The sequence below is a fragment of the Salmo trutta genome, chromosome 5, assembly GCF_901001165.1.
Source record: "Salmo trutta chromosome 5, fSalTru1.1, whole genome shotgun sequence".
NCBI classification, from domain to species: domain Eukaryota; kingdom Metazoa; phylum Chordata; class Actinopteri; order Salmoniformes; family Salmonidae; genus Salmo; species Salmo trutta.
The window spans coordinates 3,605,229-3,622,903 of record NC_042961.1 but is presented as its reverse complement, the minus strand read 5'-3'; the positions used below and the strand labels follow the sequence as shown (position 1 = coordinate 3,622,903).

The window sequence follows — 17,675 nt, the reverse complement described above, 5'->3', positions numbered from 1 at the left end:
TTATATATCTGTTATATTATGTATCTGTTATATCTGTTATGTATCTGTTATATTATATATCTGTTATATTATGTATCTGTTATATCTGTTATGTATCTGTTATATATCTGTTATATATCTGTTATATTATGTATCTGTTATATTATGTATCTGTTATATTATGTATCTGTTATATTATGTATCTGTTTTGTATCTGTTATATTATGTATCTGTTATATAATGTATCTGTTATGTATCTGTTATATTATGTATCTGTTATATTATCTATTTGTTATGTATATGTTAAATCTGTTAAGTATCTGTTATATTATGCATCTGTTATGTATCTGTTATATTATATATCTGTTATATTATGTATCTGTTATATTATATATCTGTTATATTATGTATCTGTTATGTATCTGTTATATCTGCTATGTATCTGTTTTATTATGTATCTGTTATATCTGCTATGTATCTGTTTTATTATGTATCTGTTATGTCTGTTATGTATCTGTTATATTACGTATCTGCTATATTATGTATCTGTTATATTATATATCTGCTATATTATGTATATGTTATTTCTGTTATATTATGTATCTGTTATATTATGTATCTGAATTGTATCTGTTATGTATCTGTTATGTTATGCATCTGCCAGTTCTGACTGCCTTATTTTGCTCACTGTATTCATTTTGTCTGTCTTGCCTTGGCCACCCTCATATAAACACAGCATTTATTGTAACTGTAATATTGTAGCATGGTTTAAGATCCCAGATGATTGTTACACTATGACATCATAAAAGAAACCTCGAACAACTCCAGCCACATGCAGTGTTGAGATGAATTAAGTCAATAGAACAATCCCAATAACAAGCTCTTTTGACATCTGATTAAACATGTCATCATTACATAGGAGGAGTTTCATTGCATCTATCTATTTCCTTTCCCTGTTTGGGTCAGTTACTGTCAAGTTAATGGTCCTATTCTCCCTGCTCCGTTCTATATAGCAACACGCCAGCATATAACAGGGAATTTCTAGCACTAAAACAGCGGTTGGGAACGAATCACTGTTTGTTCTCTGCAAATGATTCTATTGAACCGTGGGCACCCCGACAGCCAACACACCATTCTACAACGGTGGAAATGAATTCAATCTGAGTAGGAGGATATTAGAATACAAACGTTGGGGAGATCAGACGATAGTTATGATGAGCGAAGGTCATTGGCAGTTGGCGTTCTGCTGGATCAAGAGATTTGGTGTGGCGTTACAAAGGTCATTCAAACAACTGTTGCTTTATTACTGTGTGTGTGTGTGTGTGTGTGTGTGTGTGTGTGTGTGTGTGTGTGTGTGTGTGTGTGTGTGTGTGTGTGTGTGTGTGTGTGTGTGTGTGTGTGTGTGTGTGTGTGTGTGTGCGCGTGTGCGTGTTTATGACAATGGAGAGGGGGCTTGGTAAAATTATGAAAATTGACGCTTGACGAAAGTGACAAATGAGTTCAATCAAAATGAATCCAGGAAGCTGGAAAATGGAAAATGGATCTAATTTATTAAAGTGTGTGTGTGTGTGTGTGTGTGTGTGTGTGTGTGTGTGTGTGTGTGTGTGTGTGTGTGTGTGTGTGTGTGTGTGTGTGTATGTGTGTGTGTGTGTGTGTGTGTGTGTGTGTGTGTGTGTGTGTGTGTGTGTGTGTGTGTGTGTGTGTGATTTATTACAGGGGCCAGGGCCACGTGTTGGTCTACACTGTGTGTAATTACAGCTGAACTAAAGCAGCTACAGTATTTGTAAAACGACGGGTAACAATGCCTCATCCAGCCCAACCAGCAGAATTGGAATTTCAGTTTACTTCCTTAATTGATTGAATTGAAATGGAATGGACCCCAACCCTGCTATGAAGGCTTGTCTTGAGGGTATGTAATACTATACCCTTTTCACACTGAGCTGAGCCAAGGCGATCCCTGCCGAGCCGTACTGCGCTGGCCTGGTTAGGCATCCACCACAGTTGCTGGAAACATACTGGAAAGGACAATGTGAAAAGAATGTCTCCTAGCCAGAGCCAGCACAGTACGGTTCAGTTCAGACCTATAGTGTGAATCAGCTGTTAGAAGCAAGTCCTAACCCCCATTTAAATGAAATTTTCACTTGGAATGTGTCCCAAATGGCACCCTATTCCGTATTGGACCTGGTCAAAAGTAGTGCACTATATAGGGAATAGGGTGCAATTTCAAACTTAGTCTCATTGACATCAATTCACATTTTACTCGTGAACATGTAGATTTGCTCCTTTGTCTCAAATATAAAAGCAGGTATAGGCTTTGGTTGAGCGCAGAGGAGGCTGGTGAGGGGAGGACGGTACATAATAATGGATGGAATGAATTAACTGGAATGGTATCAAACACATGGAAACCAAGTGTTTGATGTGTTTGAGACCATTCCATTTATTTCCGTTCCAGCCATTACCCCGAGCCTGTCCTCCCCATTGAAAATGGAAACCAGCCAGCACTGGGTTGAGGGTTATACAGTACTGGTGTTATCGTACCATAATCTGAGCATGACCGTTGGGGAAAGTTCCAGTGTTGTCAGCGTTGAGGGGGTCCTGACAGTTTCTGGGGTCCTGACAGTTTCTGAGACGACATCTGAAAGCATCTTGGACCTGGGGAAAGTGAAGCACCATAGAAGTAATATTAGAGCACTTGACATTTAGTATAATATGATATATAATGTGTATTTTAGTTTCTGAAAACATCCTCTATTGTTCCTGCTGTAACCTCTTGACCTTGCTCACAGTGATTACAGCTACTTTCCAAAGGGGAGGGGAAGTTAACAGGAAAGTGATGTATTAGAGCACTTGACATTAGTATAATATTATATATAATGTGTATTTTAGTTTCTGAAAACATACCTCCCTCTCCCTCCTCTCTTCCCCTCCCTTTCCTTCCCTCACTTCCCCAATACCTCCCTCCTCTCTTCCCCTCCCCCTCTCCTTCCCTCACTACCCCAATACCTCCCTCCTCTCTTCCCCTCCCCCTCTCCTTCCCTCACTACCCCAATACCTCCCTCCTCTCTTCCCCTCCCAATCCTTCCCTCACTTCCCCAATACCTCCCTCTCCCTCCTCTCTTCCCCTCCCTTTCCTTCCCTCACTTCCCCAATACCTCCCTCTCCCTCCTCTCTTCCCCTCCCTTTCCTTCCCTCACTTCCCCAATACCTCCCTCCTCTCTCCCCCTCCCTTTCCTTCCCTCACTACCCCAATACCTCCCTCCTCTCTCCCCCTCCCTTTCCTTCCCTCACTACCCCAATACCTCCCTCCTCTCTCCCCCCTCCCCCCTCCTTCCCTCACTACCCCAATACCTCCCTCTCCCTCCTCTCTCCCCCTCCCTTTCCTTCCCTCACTTCCTCAATACCTCCCTCTCCCTCTTCTCTCCCTCTTCCCTCTCTCTTCCTTACCTCTTTCCTCAGGATACAGTGCACCATGACGATGACAAAGCCCTGCAACGAGTCGAAGACAGAGAAGAGGATCTGAAATAGGATGGAGCGCTTGTCTGTCATGGCCAGCACCGCAGACATCCAGGTCAGAGCCAGCAGAGGCAGAACCACACAGGAACTCCACAGAGAGGCCCTGAGAGAGGGAGGGAGAGAGGAGGGAAGGATAGAGGGGGATGGGAGAGAGGGGGCGGGAGAGGGAGGTAGGGAGGGGGCGGGAGAGGGAGGAAGGGAGGGGAGAGAGGGGTCGGGAGAGGGGCAAGGGAAGGAGAGGGTGGGAGAGGGGAAAGGGGGAGACAGGGGATAGAGGTTAAGGTAAGGGTCTGCATTACCACCTGGCACACATCAGATCATAGAAGACATTACTGCCTGGCCAGACTACTACAGTGGTACTACCCAGTACTCTACTATAGGTCTAACATTACTGTCTGACTACCCAGTACTCTACTATAGGTCTAACATTACTGTCTGACTACCCAGTACTCTACTATAGGTCTAACATTACTGTCTGACTACCCAGTACTCTACTATAGGTCTAACATTACTGTCTGACTACCCAGTACTCTACTATAGGTCTAACATTACTGTCTGACTACCCAGTACTCTACTATAGGTCTAACATTACTGTCTGACTGCCCAGTACTCTACTATAGGTCTAACATTACTGTCTGACTACCCAGTACTCTACTATAGGTCTAACATTACTGTCTGACTGCCCAGTACTCTACTATAGGTCTAACATTACTGTCTGACTACCCAGTACTCTACTATAGGTCTAACATTACTGTCTGACTACCCAGTACTCTACTATAGGTCTAACATTACTGTCTGACTGCCCTGTACTCTACTATAGGTCTAACATTACTGTCTGACTGCCCTGTACTCTACTATAGGTCTAACATTACTGTCTGACTACCCAGTACTCTACTATAGGTCTAACATTACTGTCTGACTGCCCAGTACTCTACTATAGGTCTAACATTACTGTCTGACTGCCCTGTACTCTACTATAGGTCTAAGAAGGTGTTTCTCCAGACCATCAGTCTCTGTTGAGGAAGAAATATAGCTATCTACGCAAGGACAAATATTCTGTCCTGTTTATTCTCAGTAGATCTTCCAAGGTTTTGGTCCAGACACACAGACCATCAGACTAGTCATGCACGCACACACACACACACACACACACACACACACACACACACACACACACACACACACACACACACACACACACACACACACACACGCACTCACACACACACACACCACACACACACACACACACACACACACACACACACACACACACACACACACACACCATCAGACCAGTCATGCACACAGACACATACAGCTAATCTCATGAATTTCCACTGCCAGGCATTGATGTACTGTAAGAGAGAACTTACATGGCATTGCTGGCTGTAGTTGCAGAAAGAGCTGTTGTGGACACCACGCCACATTTGGCACATTTCAGAGTTAACCCTGTATGGGGCTCGTTCATCGGTCTGTGGGACAACAAACAACAAAACAACAGGAAATAGTGTTTAGTGAAGAAGTAGCACTATGACTAGCATAGCATTCCTTCTGTTCTATCATACAACATGTGGACACTAGTGATGATAGTAGTGAAGAAGCAGCACTATGACTAGCATAGCATTCCTTCTGTTCTATCATACAACATGTGGACACTAGTGATGATAGTAGTGAAGAAGCAGCACTATGACTAGCATAGCATTCCTTCTGTTCTATCATACAACATGTGGACACTAGTGATGATAGTAGTGAAGAAGCAGCACTACACCATCCCAACGTTCTCTATCGTATTAGTAGTAGCCAGGGCCAATTTGTCAGTGTGTTTAACCCTTGTGTGGTGTTCATGTTTTTGTTATTCACCCAATGTCTGCGGGTCTGATGGACCCACAACATTATTGGGTTTTTAAAACAATACAGCCATAACAATTTAGGTAAAAATACTTAATACTTAGATGTTGACTTATATCAGTTACAAGCAATACAGACAGCATACATGGTTAATATTAGACATTCAACTCTACTAGATCACATTTATCTATACAAGTACTATTCGTTTTTGTTAATAAAATGTGATTTTTATCAGCATCCTCCTCCTGAATCCTCCTCACGATGGCTGCAGAAGCTGGGGTCCTTGGGATATGTTGTCTCCTCTGGATTTGAGGTCTTACCAATGCCTTTCCCAGCTCCTCGAGAAAAAGCCGTCTCCTCTGGAGCTTCCCTCTGTTCCAGTCTGGGTTCAACGCCATCCAGATGACAAACGCGTTGTACGTCCAAGCTGTTGAAGAATATCACAAGTGGCCAGCAGAGGGTTCTTCTTTTGCAGCTGTAGCCAGTCACCAGTTGTCTAGTCCACCCCTCCTTCTGTAGCATTGTAATCCATTGTCATTTCTGGTTTCTGATGTTCCTGGCCACAGATTCTCCCATCCCTATGCAGCGTACTCATGAGTACCACATTTTTCTGAAATCTTTCTGATTGAGAGGGGGTCAAATACTTATTTCCCTCATTAAAATGCAAATCAATTTATAACATTTTTGAAATGCGTTTTTCTGGATTTTTTTGTTGTCATTCTATCTCTCACTGTTCAAATAAACCTACCATTAAAATTATAGACTGATCATTTCTTTGTCAGTGGGCAAACCTACAAATACAGCAGGGTATCAAATACTTTTTTCCCTCACTGTAGGACACTAGGGACGTGTCGGCAGTGAACACAAACTTAGAGGAATTGATAGGCCTCTTCCGTGTATTTAACAGCTGAGGTGGGAGCTTTGATCCTACCATTGTCAGCTTCCTCTTGAGGAGCTCCTGTCCCAGCTAGCGCAAAGTAAAAAAGTTATCGAATGTGATGTTATGGCCACGGAGTCACTGTGTCACTTCCAGGGCAACCTGCATCCCTTGGTTCTTCTCAGGGACTCCTCCATTTGACTTCCCCGTATACACTTGCAAGTTCCACACATATGATTAAGCAGCATCACAGGCAGCCCAGATCTTGATTCTATAAGATTCTATAAAGGGCTGGTCCTGGGGCTGGTTGCTGGTTGCTGACGGGCTGTTCCTGGGGCTGGTTGCTGACGGGCTGGTCCTGGGGCTGGTTGCTGACGGGCTGGTCCTGGGCTGGTTGCTGACGGGCTGGTCCTGGGGCTGGTTGCTGACCGGCTGGTCCTGGGGCTGGTTGCTGACGGGGCTGGTCCTGGGGCTGGTTGCTGACGGGCTGGTCCTGGGGCTGGTTGCTGGTTGCTGACGGGCTGGTCCTGGGGCTGGTTGCTGACCGGCTGGTCCTGGGGCTGGTTGCTGAAGGGCTGGTCCTGGGGCTGGTTGCTGAAGGGCTGGTCCTGTGGCTGGCTGAGGGTCAATCTCATCCTCTTCTTCCAACTCACTGTCAGACTCTGAATTGACAGAGACATGATCCTCATATTCGGAAGAATTCTTCATCTTCCAAAGTGGAAAACACTCCTTCCACACTAGCTTCTCTCTCTGCAAAAAATTATTTTGAAGTCTCTCTGAGCAGAGATTATTTTTGCCATACTGATTGATTGTGGTAAGGAGCCACACATGCAAAGCTATTTATCTGTTGTGTTCCTCACCCAATTTGCACCTGGCTGGGGGAGAGTTTGGAAAAATGTTTTTTGGGGACAATGTATCGAAATAATATATCTAAATAATATATTGTAATAACATCGTGCAGTTCCCGCAAGACCTGCCTAGTGAAAGGTTAAATAAAAAAATACAATAAATAAATAATGTGTTTGTAGTTGTAGTTTGTAGTTTCACACACTACAAAGGGTAAAGAGTGCGAGAAAAGTGGGAGACAGGCAGACAGGCAGGGAGATAAACAGGTTCTTGGTGCTATGTTGAAACAGCAGGCCCAGGGAGGAGAAAGACAGAGTGAAGACACACAGCAAACCGTTTTGTTACATTGTTACTTGTTTTCACCTACACATACACTTTTCCACACTATTATTACCCTCGGGTCCGGTGGACCCGAACACCTCATATGTAATATAAATGTGTAGGGGGGTCCGGTGGACCTGAACACCTCATATGTAATATAAATGTGTAGGGGGGTCCGGTGGACCCGAACACCTCATATGTAATATAAATGTGTAGGGGGGTCCGGTGGACCCGAACACCTCATATGTAATATAAATGTGCAGGGGGGGTCCGGTGGACCAGAACACCTCATATGTATATAATGTGTAGGGGGGTCCGGTGGACCTGAACACCTCATATGTAATATAAATGTGCAGGGGGGTCCGGTGGACCAGAACACCTCATATGTAATATAAATGTGCAGGGGGAACCGGTGGACCAGAACACCTCATATGTAATATAAATGTGTAGGGGGGTCCGGTGGACCAGAACACCTCATATGTAATATAAATGTGTAGGGGGGTCCGGTGGACCAGAACACCTCATATGTAATATAAATGTGTAGGGGGGTCCGGTGGACCAGAACACCTCATATGTAATATAAATGTGTAGGGGGGTCCGGTGGACCAGAACACCTCATATGTAATATAAATGTGTAGGGGGGTCCGGTGGACCTGAACACCTCATATGTAATATAAATGTGCAGGGGGGTCCGGTGGACCAGAACACCTCATATGTAATATAAATGTGTAGGGGGGTCCGGTGAACCAGAACACCTCATATGTAATGGAGGGGGTCGGACCACCAATGTGTAGGGGGGTCCGGGTGAACCAGAACACCTCATATGTAATATAATGTGTAGGGGGGTCCGGTGGACCTGAACACCTCATATGTAATATAAATGTGTAGGGGGGTCCGGTGGACCAGAACACCTCATATGTAATATAAATGTGTAGGGGGGTCCGGTGGACCAGAACACCTCATATGTAATATAAATGTGTAGGGGGGGTCCGGTGAACCAGAACACCTCATATGTAATATAAATGTGTAGGGGGGTCCGGTGGACCAGAACACCTCATATGTAATATAAATGTGTAGGGGGGTCCGGTGAACCAGAACACCTCATATGTAATATAAATGTGTAGGGGGGTCCGGTGGACCAGAACACCTCATATGTAATATAAATGTGTAGGGGGGTTCGGTGAACCAGAACACCACATATGTAATATAAATGTGTAGGGGGGTCCGGTGAACCAGAACACCTCATATGTAATATAAATGTGTAGGGGGGTCCGGTGGACCAGAACACCTCATATGTAATATAAATGTGTAGGGGGGTCCGGTGAACCAGAACACCTCATATGTAATATAAATGTGTAGGGGGGTCCGGTGAACCAGAACACCTCATATGTAATATAAATGTGTAGGGGGGTCCGGTGGACCTGAACACCTCATATGTAATATAAATGTGTAGGGGGGTCCGGTGGACCAGAACACCTCATATGTAATATAAATGTGTAGGGGGGTCCGGTGGACCAGAACACCTCATATGTAATATAAATGTGTAGGGGGGTCCGGTGGGCCAGAACACCTCATATGTAATATAAATGTGTAGGGGGGTCCGGTGGACCAGAACACCTCATATGTAATATAAATGTGTAGGGGGGTCCGGTGAACCAGAACACCTCATATGTAATATAAATGTGTAGGGGGGTCCGGTGGACCAGAACACCTCATATGTAATATAAATGTGTAGGGGGGTACACAGTGTGCACTCAATGAAAATGTGTTCTTTTACACGTTCTTCACAGAAAATGAGCCAAGGCCAAAGAGTCCAGATTGAAAAAATAATTAATTGCATTTTTCTTTTAGTAAACATTGAAAATGGGTCCCACAGACCTCAACACAACACAAGGGTTCAGGAAAAACAGTAGCACCCACAACTTTTCATGTTAGCAGTTTCCAGACAGACATGTGTTAACGTGGGTGTTGTAGAGGGCTTTGGGATTAACACGCATCAAGATGAACACATAAAATGACCTTAGTGAAAAAACATCACTAGGAATGGCATCCCAACTTTCTCTATCACACTAGTAGTAGTCAGGCAGGGACAAAGTGTTTTAACACACATGGCAAGATGACATAAGGCTGGTTTACAGTAGATCTAAGGACAGTCCGTGGACAGTTGTCACATTCTAGTGGTCTACAGACATGTTGTTAGACCAAGTATAAACCAGACGACAGAAAATAAAGCATTCCAACTCTGTATCTCGTTAGTAGTACTCAGGGCCAATCTGGAGACCTGTGGGTGGTGAGCGTTTTAAACCATTTTCATTATGGACTGATTCTGCCACGTCTCCCACTGTCTCTCCCCACACACACACGCACGCACGCACGCACGCACACACACACACACACACACACACCGTCTCCCCCAGAGAGATGTGACCTCTTTATGTTGATGCCTCTAATGTTCTCCCATCAGCCAGAGTAAAGAACGAGGCCTAATCTCCATTTGGAAAATGAACACATCCAGAGGGTCTGTGTGAATGTGTGGTGAGGAGGAGTCAGACTACTATGTACACTAAAGGACTGGAGAAGTAGACCACTGAAGATCTTAGGAGAGCTATACAGTCAACCCTCCAGCCAACCTGGAGTGTTTCAATGTCCATATAAGGAAGTATACCTAATTAAGGAAGTATAACTAGTTGCTGTCTGTCTTTGTTGTGTATCAACATGTATTTTATAAGTAGGTGCTCTCTTACCCAGCTGCTTCAGACATACTACAGGTCATAGAAATAAAATAGAATAGAGATTCTATATCTTTGCTGTAGGTGGTTTCTTACCCAGCTGGTTCAGACATACTACAGGTCATAGAAATATAATAGAATAGAGATTCTATATCTTTGCTGTAGGTGGTTTCTTACCCAGCTGCTTCAGACATACTACAGGTCATAGAAATATAATAGAATAGAGATTCTATATCTTTGCTGTAGGTGGTTTCTTACCCAGCTCGATGCTTCGGCTTCTTCTCCAGAATCCCGTCTCTGGAGACCAGCTTGTTGAACACCAAGATGCCAATCACCATGTTGACCTGTTCATAGAGAAGGAATACCTTCACATATATATTCATGTACCTGAGAGGAAACCTGAATATATCTAATCATATACCTGAGGGAAACCTGAATATATCTAATCATGTACCTGAGGGAAACCTGAATATATCTATTCATATACCTGAGGGAAACCTGAATATATCTAATCATATACCTGAGGGAAACCTGAATATATCTAATCATATACCTGAGGGAAACCTGAATATATCTATTCATGTACCTGAGGGAAACCTGAATATATCTAATCATATACCTGAGGGAAACCTGAATATATCTAATCATATACCTGAGGGAAACCTGAATATATCTATTCATGTACCTGAGGGAAACCTGAATATATCTAATCATATACCTGAGGGAAACCTGAATATATCTATTCATATACCTGAGTGAAACCTGAATATATCTATTCATGTACCTGAGGGAAACCTGAATATATCTAATCATATACCTGAGAGGAAACCTGAATATATCTATTCATATACCTGAGGGAAACCTGAATATATCTATTCATATACCTGAGGGAAACCTGAATATATCTAATCATATACCTGAGAGGAAACCTGAATATATCTATTCATATACCTGAGGGAAACCTGAATATATCTAATCATATACCTGAGGGAAACCTGAATATATCTAATCATGTACCTGAGGGAAACCTGAATATATCTAATCATATACCTGAGAGGAAACCTGAATATATCTATTCATATACCTGAGGGAAACCTGAATATATCTATTCATATACCTGAGGGAAACCTGAATATATCTATTCCTGAGGGAAACCTGAATATATCTAATCATATACCTGAGGGAAACCTGAATATATCTAATCATATACCTGAGGGAAACCTGAATATATCTTTTCATATACCTGAGGGAAACCTGAATATATCTATTCATATACCTGAGGGAAACCTGAATATATCTATTCATATACCTGAGGGAAACCTGAATATATTTAGTCATATACCTGAGGGAAACCTGAATATATTTAGTCATATACCTGAGGGAAACCTGAATATATTTAGTCATATACCTGAGGGAAACCTGAATATATTTAGTCATATGGGGCGGCAGGTAGGCTACCAGTTAAAAGCACTGGGCCAGTAACCGAAAGGTTGCTTGTTTGAATCCCAGAGACGAATGAAAATATATAACTAGTTACACTCCCTCACATTCCACTGTTTATAGAGAAAAGCAGTTTAACTGGTGGGAATCAGACCTGGCTCTCCCACTCACCAACCCAACTCCATTAGACTAAGAGGACACTGTCAAGGTCTGAAGGGTGACATTTACATTTTCATAGAGGGGGAACAAGGCAGGATTGGGGTCACTTCCATTTCAATAATTATTATGATTATGATCTCTCTCCTCTATTATGATCTCTCTCCTCTATTATGATCTCTCTCCTCTATTATGATCCATCTCCTCTATTATGATCACTCTCCTCTATTATGATCACTCTCCTCTATTATGATCTCTCTCCTCTATTATGATCCATCTCCTCTATTATGATCTATCTCCTCTATTATGATCACTCTCCTCTATTATGATCTATCTCCTCTATTATGATCTCTCTCCTCTATTATGATCACTCTCCTCTATTATGATCTCTCTCCTCTATTATGATCCATCTCCTCTATTATGATCTATCTCCTCTATTATGATCTCTCTCCTCTATTATGATCTATCTCCTCTATTATGATCTCTCTCCTCTATTATGACCTATCTCCTCTATTCTTCCTCTCCTCTGTTGTAATGTGACATCTAGGGCTGTGTGGCTTACTCATGGCATTGACATTACATTTACTAACTCGCAAGACCTCTATGTTCCCCTCAATCCAACACAAGAGCCTTCAGGGAGGCTTTGTCTGTCTGACAGCAGCTGCTGTTATTTTCAAAAGCAAAATCACCTCCTTAGACAAACAGTAACTCCAACACTGTAACATCAGATTTGCAATAATTGCCCCTTGTGGGATAAATCAAGTATTTTGAATGTAATTTAATCAGTGAATCAGTGCTTACTGCTTTGATGAAACATTTCAAGATTTTGGAAGGAGGCTACACTCTTAGCGAAAAAGAGTTTGAAAAGAGAAAAAATAGTTCCAAAAGGGTTCTTCGGCTAGTCCCATAGGATAAACCTTTTTGGTTCCAGGTAGAACCCTTTTGAGTTCAATGTAGAACCTTCTGCGGAAAGATTTTTTCAATGGAACCCAAAAGGGTTCTTCAAAGGGTTCTCCTATGGGCACAGCCCCAAAAACCTTTTCGGTCCTAGATAACACCTTTTTCTTCTAAGAGTGTGGACAGTGTTTGTAGTAAATACTAAGAATTGACCTTTCTTTCAGCAAACACTTACAGTTTTACAAAATGTACATTTACATGAATAACCAACAAGGCAACGAATGAGTAGCCTATGTTCGTGTCTATGTTTTATATGTGATAGTATGTACTGTATGTACTGTATGCTCATCTTGCCTGCAAACCAATATTATGTATGGGATAATTAAGACACCTTCAACCTTGAATAGTACTAAACCTAAACATACAATGATACTGCAAGCCTTCTCCCTTTTAATGAGCAGATAGGCACTGTAATACTAGAATACATATTTTAATCAGCAGTACTGTAATACTATAATACATACTTTAATCAGCAGTACTGTAAAGCTATAATACATAATTTAATCAGCAGTACTGTAGTACTGTAATACATACTTTATTTAGCAGTACTGTAATAGTATACTATGCACTGTAATCAGCTGTAAAGTAACACTTTACTTTAATTATCAGTACTGTAATAATATAATATGTACTTTAATCAGCAGTACTGTAATACTATAAAACACACTAATCAGCAGTACTGTAACACTATAATACATACTTTAATCAGCAGTACTGTAATACTATAAAACACACTGTAATCAGCAGTACTGTAACAATAAAATACATACTTTATTTAGCAGTACTGTAATACTATACTATGCACTGTAATCAGCTGTAAAGTAACACTATAATACACACTTTAATCAGCAGTACTGTAATACTATAATATCTACTTTAATCAGCAGTACTGTAATACTATAATACATACCAGAACCACTGCTGCTGCCGGTCCAACAAAGGCATACAGGAGACCACCTTCTAGAGATAGCCAGCAGCTGTAGAGAGAGGATGAGAGGAAAGGAGGAGAGGAGAAGAGAGGAGAAGAGCGGAAAAGAGGAGAAGAGAAGAGAGGAGTGGAGAGGAGTGAAGTGGAGAAGAGAGGAGAAGAAGAGAAGAGAGGAAAGGAGTGGAGCGGAGAGGAGAGGAGAAGAGAAGAGAAGAGAAGAGGAGTGGAGAGGAGAGGAGCGGAGAAGAGAAGAGGAGTGGAGAGGAGTGGATTGGAGAGGAGCGGAGAAGAGAAGAGAAGAGGAGTGGATTGGAGAGGAGCGGAGAAGAGAAGAGAAGAGGAGTGGAGAGGAGAGGATTGGAGAGGAGAGGAGGAGACATCAGCTAGCGAACCAACTCCCACAAAGAAATGAAACCCCAGAATCACATCAACTTAATGGTGCACAGCTGCATACAGTTGTGTTATCCTCCAGTGTAAAGGGAGTACTAGCATATGCTGTGGTTCTGCTTCAGAAAGTTTTACTGGGGAATAAAATGCTAACGAGAGTTTTAAACATTGTTTATGTACTAGTATTCAGCTGGGACACAACTCAGGAGGAAATGGGGGATTGTCAGAATCTTTTAAAATGCCCACTGGGGTTGTCTTGGGGGTTTGTCAGGTTTGTAGGGTTCACCCTAGCCTAGCTAAACAAGTTTTCACAAATTTGTTTTTTCATCAGAAATCATTGCATGTGGGTACCTTCATGTGTGTTTAATATATTACTGCTCTCAGATTTTTTTCATTCATAGATTTTAGATGTGAAATAAAACAATATTTTTTTGCAAAACGCTACATATATCCACTGTTTAGATGGAACGAAATATCTTTAACTGTGATATGTTGTTGTCCCACCTAGCTATTTCAGGATGAATGCACTACCTGTAATCTCTCTGGATAAGAGCATCTGCTTAATGACTAAAATGTCAAATGTAAATGTTTTACAATACACTACCGTTCAAAAGTTTGGGGTTACTTACAAATGTTCTTGTTTTTGAAAGAAAAGCCATTGTCCATTAAAATAACATCAAATTCATCAGAAATACAGTGTAGACATTGTTGTAAATGACTATTGTAGCTGGAAACGGCAGATTTTTTATTGTAGCTGGAAACAGCTGATTGGAATATCTACATAGGCGTACAGAGGCCCATTATCAGCAACCATCACTCCTGTGTTCCAATGGCACGTTGTGTTAGCTAATCCAAGTTTGTCATTTTAAAAGGCTAATTGATCATTAGAAAACCATTTTGCAATTATGTTAGCACAGCTGAAAACTGTTGTTCTGATTAAAGAAGCAATATTATTATTATTATTTTACATTTTTGTAATACTGATGTCACAATTGTAACATTTGTAAAGTTCTTTATTAAAAATGTAGTTATTTGTTACATTTGACTGTGTAACACCTAGTAGAAGTACTTATTTCTCTGAGTGAGGCGGATATATAGCATTTAGTAAAAAACACATGATTCTTAGTCTCTCTGAAATGAAAGCATCATGTGATAGATTTGGAACAAATACATGTGTCATTGATTACAGACACCTGTGTGTGTGTCCTTTCAAAGCATATAAAGTGGTGACCCGCAGTGTTTGTCATTACGCTCTGATGAAGACAGCATTGAAACATTGGTTATTAAACTCCTAGAGTGTGAGGCTCCCCTTGGCAATTGAATAAACCCATGCCATGATTAGATAGTGAAAAAACACACCAATCTCTTTCATAAGTTCTTTAAACAATAAAAGCTCATTTACCAACATTTCTGAAAATGAAACTATTCTGATTTAAATGACCATTGACACAATTAGTATGAGGCTTTACAAATGAAAACAATTGTATTTTGGGATATAGACAGTGATTACCATGAGGAAATGCCACATGTTATACATTATAATCTTTACCAAAATATCAGAACTACCAAGGAGACACAGGCGGAAAGAAGTGAGATAAAAACCTACTATTGGGGTGTCCCATAGCCTTTTGCTTTGGTGAATCCCATTGAGACGGCAACCACTAAGGCAGGTAATCCTGAAAAAGAGAAGAATGAATACATGAACAATGCGACAGGTAGTTCTGGGTTTCATTGTGCCGTACAGCCATCATGCAGGTCATCTCCTTCATCATTCGCTCCATAGAAGCAGTGTTCTGCAGATAGAACTCCAGTCATGATAAGAAGCATAGTGGATTTAAAGATAGAATCCTTAGTTGCTAGATCCATTTTTGGTTTTATAAATGAATGATATATACCCATTTTTACCTTGTCAGCTCAGGGATTCGATCTAGCAACCTTCTGGATACTGACACAACCACTAGGCTACCTGCCGCCCCAAAAACTTGATTTCATGGATGGTCAGGCCTTACATCAGTAGCTACATCTATGAATTTGAATGTACATTTCTTCAGACCCATCACTCAACTTTTTATTTCCAGAACAGAGGAGGGGTGATCACTTTGTTATTGTTTGAATGTAGGATTGTAGCTTTAAGAGCAGTGCTACCTCCACACACAGTAACACAATGAAAACAATCCCTATGAGAGTCTACAGTGGGTTTCCCTCTCTCTAGTACATGGGGCTTGTTCCCCCTCTACACCACCTCAATATGGATCTCTGTTATGGATTGTTCCATTCCATCCTGGAATATAACACCTTTCCTCTCGGCATGGCCCGGGAACACACACGCACGGACGGACGGACGGACGGACGGACGGACGGACGGACGGACGGACGGACAGACAGACAGACAGACAGACAGAGACAGACAGAGACAGACAGACAGAGACAGACAGACAGACAGACGTGATTTACTGATGCAGTCACATTTCCTGGAGGTGGGTGCGGAGACCTTGTGGTCGTCCACTCGTCTCTCCCAGTGCTGAAGAGGTAAATGGACTCCTAATGTATGGAGCTATGGCATAAATCACCTAGCCTCCAGAGCTCTGATCTACACACACGTTCATGTAAACACGCTAAGCACTGCTTGATTTACTGTAAAAAAAAAGAAGCTACAATCTGAACAAGACGAGCAAATCAATTGTTACTATAAACTCTAAACCCCACAGAGACGTTAGATTATACTGAACACCTGTAGTACAAAAAACAACATGTAATGTTGATGCTTGAGGATTGTATTGGTTCTTCACATAAGTTTCATAACTGTTGACACATACTTTTCATTGAAAACAAACCCTTGTTTCTGACAGTATCGTATCCTCACAGAGCTGCTACAATGGATGAGTCTACAGAGATGCTACAATGGATGAGTCTACAGAGATGCTACAATGGATGAGTCTACAGAGATGCTACAATGGATGAGTCTACAGAGATGCTAGAATGGATGATTCTACAGAGATGCTACAATGGATGAGTCTACAGAGATACTACAGTGGATGAGTTTACAGAGATGCTACAATGGATGACTTTACAGAGATGCTACAATGGATGAATCTACGGAGATGCTACAATGGATGAGTTTACAGAGATTCTACAATGGATGAGTTTACAGAGATGCTACAATGGATGAGTTTACAGAGATGCTGCACACTGCTCTTGATAGTATCACTGATCTTTAATAAGCTTACGTATCGGCCTCACGGCCTTCATCAGAGCTTTTATGATTTAAAAAAAAATTAGCACCCTTATGTAGACGTTCTGTGGCGTTCTGCATTAGCATCGAATAGCCCCCGTGATATGCACATTTTCAGGGAAGTTAGGAACAAATATACACAGGCAGTTAGAAAAGCTAAGGCTAGCTTTTTCAACCAGAAATTTGCATCCTGTAGTACTAACTCAAAAAAGTTCTGGGACACTGTAAAGTCCATGGAGAATAAGAGCACCTCCTCCCAGCTGCCCACTGCTTGAGGCTAGGAAACACTGTTACCACCGATAAATCCACTATAATTGAGAATTTCAATAAGCATTTCTCTACGGCTGGCCATGCTTTCCACCTGGCTACCCCTACCCCGGTCAACTGCCCGGCACCCTCCACAGCAACCCACCAAAGCCCCCACCATTTCTCCTTCACCCAAATCCAGATAGCTGATGT

The 17,675-nt window shown here is 41.8% G+C and overlaps 1 protein-coding gene across 6 annotated transcripts in view; it reads right to left on the bottom strand.

Moving 5' to 3' along the window:
* The window catches only part of LOC115193521 (adhesion G protein-coupled receptor B3), a 140,398-nt gene that overhangs the window by 21,724 nt on the left and 100,999 nt on the right, over nt 1-17,675 (bottom strand). For 4 of the 6 annotated variants that reach the window (XM_029752222.1, XM_029752225.1, XM_029752223.1 and 1 more), the window contains 7 exons: nt 15,591-15,660; nt 13,580-13,646; nt 10,375-10,460; nt 4,869-4,967; nt 3,424-3,595; nt 2,518-2,631; nt 1,905-1,994 (listed from right to left, as the gene is read on the bottom strand). In XM_029752222.1, the coding sequence (XP_029608082.1) occupies nt 1,905-1,994; nt 2,518-2,631; nt 3,424-3,595; nt 4,869-4,967; nt 10,375-10,460; nt 13,580-13,646; nt 15,591-15,660 (698 nt within the window). The remainder of the gene's footprint in view (nt 1-1,904; nt 1,995-2,517; nt 2,632-3,423; nt 3,596-4,868; nt 4,968-10,374; nt 10,461-13,579; nt 13,647-15,590; nt 15,661-17,675) is intronic. The other 2 variants (XM_029752224.1, XM_029752226.1) reach the window with 1 other exon arrangement.